A 2,949-nucleotide genomic window follows, 5' to 3' on the forward strand; every position below is an offset into this window, starting at 1 on the left:
TTGAAAAAGGGGTTAGATTCAGTCAGTGTCTTTACCTGCCATATACCTTCCATGATTGGCACGTTGTTATTTTGGTCTTTGAGTGGAAATACATCAATCAACTCAATCCTATAACACTGGTACATTGTGCTCACCAGAAGCTTGGGTTATCATCAACCTATTAACTTAAAGTGCAAAATAAATTGTTACCTAGTAAGTGTAGTTGGTTTATTGACAATATATCTGAGTATATAAATATGACTCCATGGGCAAAATAATGAAAGGTGTCCTTGCTGATGAAGAGGTTGGAGAGTCTTACTCTATTCCATTACAGAAGGCATGAGTCTTCCCTTCATTCTCCTCATGGCTGACTTCATCTCCTGGTTCCTCAGAGTGTAGATCAAGGGGTTCAGCAAAGGGGAGATGACAGTGAAGGTGACAGAGATGGCCTTATCCATGGGGAGGGTGGTGAAGGGCCGGGCGTAGACATAGATGCAGGGCACAAGGTGCAGGGTCACCACGGTGATGTGGGCTATGCAGGTGGAGATGGCTTTCCTCCTGCCCTCCCCCGCCTGAGACCTTAGTAATAATAATATGACCATATAGGACACCAGGAGGAAAGTGACCACAGCGTGGTGAGCAGTCCGTTATTGGAAATCAGCAGCAGCTCAAGCATAAGAATGTCAGTACAGGCGAGTTTGAGGACGTGGGGGACGTCACAGTAAAATGTGCCAGGAGCATTGGGTCCACAGAAGGGGAGGGGTAGCAAGAGGGAAATCTGCACGATGGAGTGGACAAAGCCCCCCACCCAGGAGGCCACTATTAACCCAATGCATCGGCCTCTACTCATGACGGTCACACAGCGCAGGGGCTTAGAGATGGCCACGTACAGATCCAATGCCATAGCTGACAAAGAAAATACATCCACCCCGCCAATAAGACGGAAGAAAAACATCTGCGTGAAGCAGCCACTGAAGGAGATGGTCTTTCTCTGGGGCAGAAGGTCCACCAGAACTTTGGGAGCTGTGATGGAGGAAGAGCAGAAGTCGGCAATAGATAAATTATGGAGCAAAAGATACATGGGGGTGTGCCGGCGAGGTTCACAGGTCACCGTGACCATGGAGGTTTCCCAGCAGAGCTGTCACATACACCAAAAGCAGGAAAAGGAATAAGACCAGGCTCAGTCCTTGATTCTGGGTTAGGCCAAGGAAAATAAATTCTTTTACCCTGGTGCAGTTTCTCAGTTCCATGGACTCCTCCTCTTTTGCTCTGTTTTCTTTGAAGCTACTTCATACGAAAGTGCTCAGCCATTTACTTTGTTTTCTTCTTAAACCCTGTGAATGCGGTTCAGGCGTTCCTCATGTGGCCGCAGTGCTCGCAGTATGTTGAATTGTCCACATTTTTAAGATTGCAATCAGTTTGGGGATCCAATCAAATCATCACATGGGAAATCACTCAATACTTCTTTTCCTATAAATCTATTTTTGGAAAGAATAAGCGTTTGTGTTAAGTAGTGACACTTGCAGTCTGTTTTATTTAATTAATTTATTTTGGTTTTTTAAATGTTATGATTATTTTTAATTTCACACAAATTTATTGATGTCAAGAGCTGTCTGAAGCATTTTTTTTTGGTATTCAAACCGTATCTTTGTATTCAAAGATAGGTAAGACACGGCTCCAGCCATTGTGGACTTACAGTCTACAAGTTGAATATTCCTATTAGCAAATATTCTGTTGACTTTTGTTAAAAACAGTTGTCTTCTGTCTCTGGTCACAGTGTTGCTGTGCATGCGTCAGTTTCCTTGCTCTTGGCTGTTTTCTGCCGAATTTCGTAAAATTGCAGCCTCTTATTTTGTGTAGGTAACTTGTCATCGTGGTTACTTTATACTAATGAGATAATTTACTTAACAATTCTTTAAAAATACTTAAAATTTGCTATTGGAAAACAGATTGAAACAACGTGTAAATCCAAATCTCAAAGAATATCATAACTTATTGTGGTAAAAACACAAACATGAGAGCTACCCTCTTAAAAATTTTAAGTGTGCAGGACAGTATCGTTAACTGTGGCCACAGTTATCTACAAAAAATCTCTAGAACATATTCATCTTGTATAACTGACGTGATTCTTGCTTGAGCCTGGGGGAGAGAAGAAAGATAGTGAGCCACTTCTGAGAGGTGGTCCGTACTGTATCAGGCATGCTCTTCTCTGCCTCTTTCCTTTTGTGGATCAAAGGTAAAAGAGTGGAGGGAATCACACAGCAGGAAGAGACATTGGTATTATTAGAATAATGCCCAATTTTATGTAAGCTGTTATAAAGCATTCTCAGGAGATTTTATAATTATTATTTTAAAATTAATTAATTAATTTATTTTTGGCTCCGTTGGGTCTTCGTTGTTGCGTGCGGGCTTTCTCTAGTTGCAGAGAGCGGGGGCTACTCTTTGTTGCGGTGCGCGGGCTTCTCATTGCAGTGGCTTCTCTTGTTGCGGAGCACGGGCTCTAGGCATGCAGGCTTCAGTAGCTGCAGCACTTGGGCTCAGTAGTTGTGGCTCAGGGGCTCTAGAGCGCAGGCTCAGCAGTTGTGGCACACTGGCTTAGTTGCTCTGCGGCATGTGGGATCTTCCCGGACCAGGGCTTGAACCCGTGTCTCCTGCATTGGCAGGCAGATTCTCAATTACTCTGCCACCAGGGAAGTCCCCTCTAATCATTATTTGTTTCTCCTTATACTTAGCAAGTGACCATTTATTGCAATCTTCAGATGCATGTAGATAAATCGGACTACATTGTCAAAGTGTTTTCAGGCTAACGAAATGAATGATTGTGTAAATTGATGAATGTAATACATGATCAAGTGTGAAATGTGTTATGAGAAGAGAAGAAGTAGAATTGGGTGGAGCAGGACATATGATAGGAGGTGATAGGAGATGTCATGATTTTCAACAGTAACTAAAGCTACTATTTTTTGAGCT

General features: G+C 42.8%; 1 protein-coding gene across 1 annotated transcript; it reads right to left on the reverse strand.

Annotated features, from left to right (window-relative positions):
• Nucleotides 1-299: 299 nt before the first annotated feature.
• On the reverse strand, nt 300-1,229 carry LOC112402384 (olfactory receptor 4D10-like). The gene is given in 3 exon segments (XM_024749272.1): nt 300-604; nt 607-1,100; nt 1,102-1,229. Coding segments are annotated over 3 exon segments (927 nt in total).
• Between the last annotated feature and the right edge of the window lie 1,720 nt (nt 1,230-2,949).

Source organism: Neophocaena asiaeorientalis, unplaced genomic scaffold (genome assembly GCF_003031525.2).
Source record: "Neophocaena asiaeorientalis asiaeorientalis breed wild unplaced genomic scaffold, Neophocaena_asiaeorientalis_V1.1 scaffold43, whole genome shotgun sequence".
NCBI classification, from domain to species: domain Eukaryota; kingdom Metazoa; phylum Chordata; class Mammalia; order Artiodactyla; family Phocoenidae; genus Neophocaena; species Neophocaena asiaeorientalis.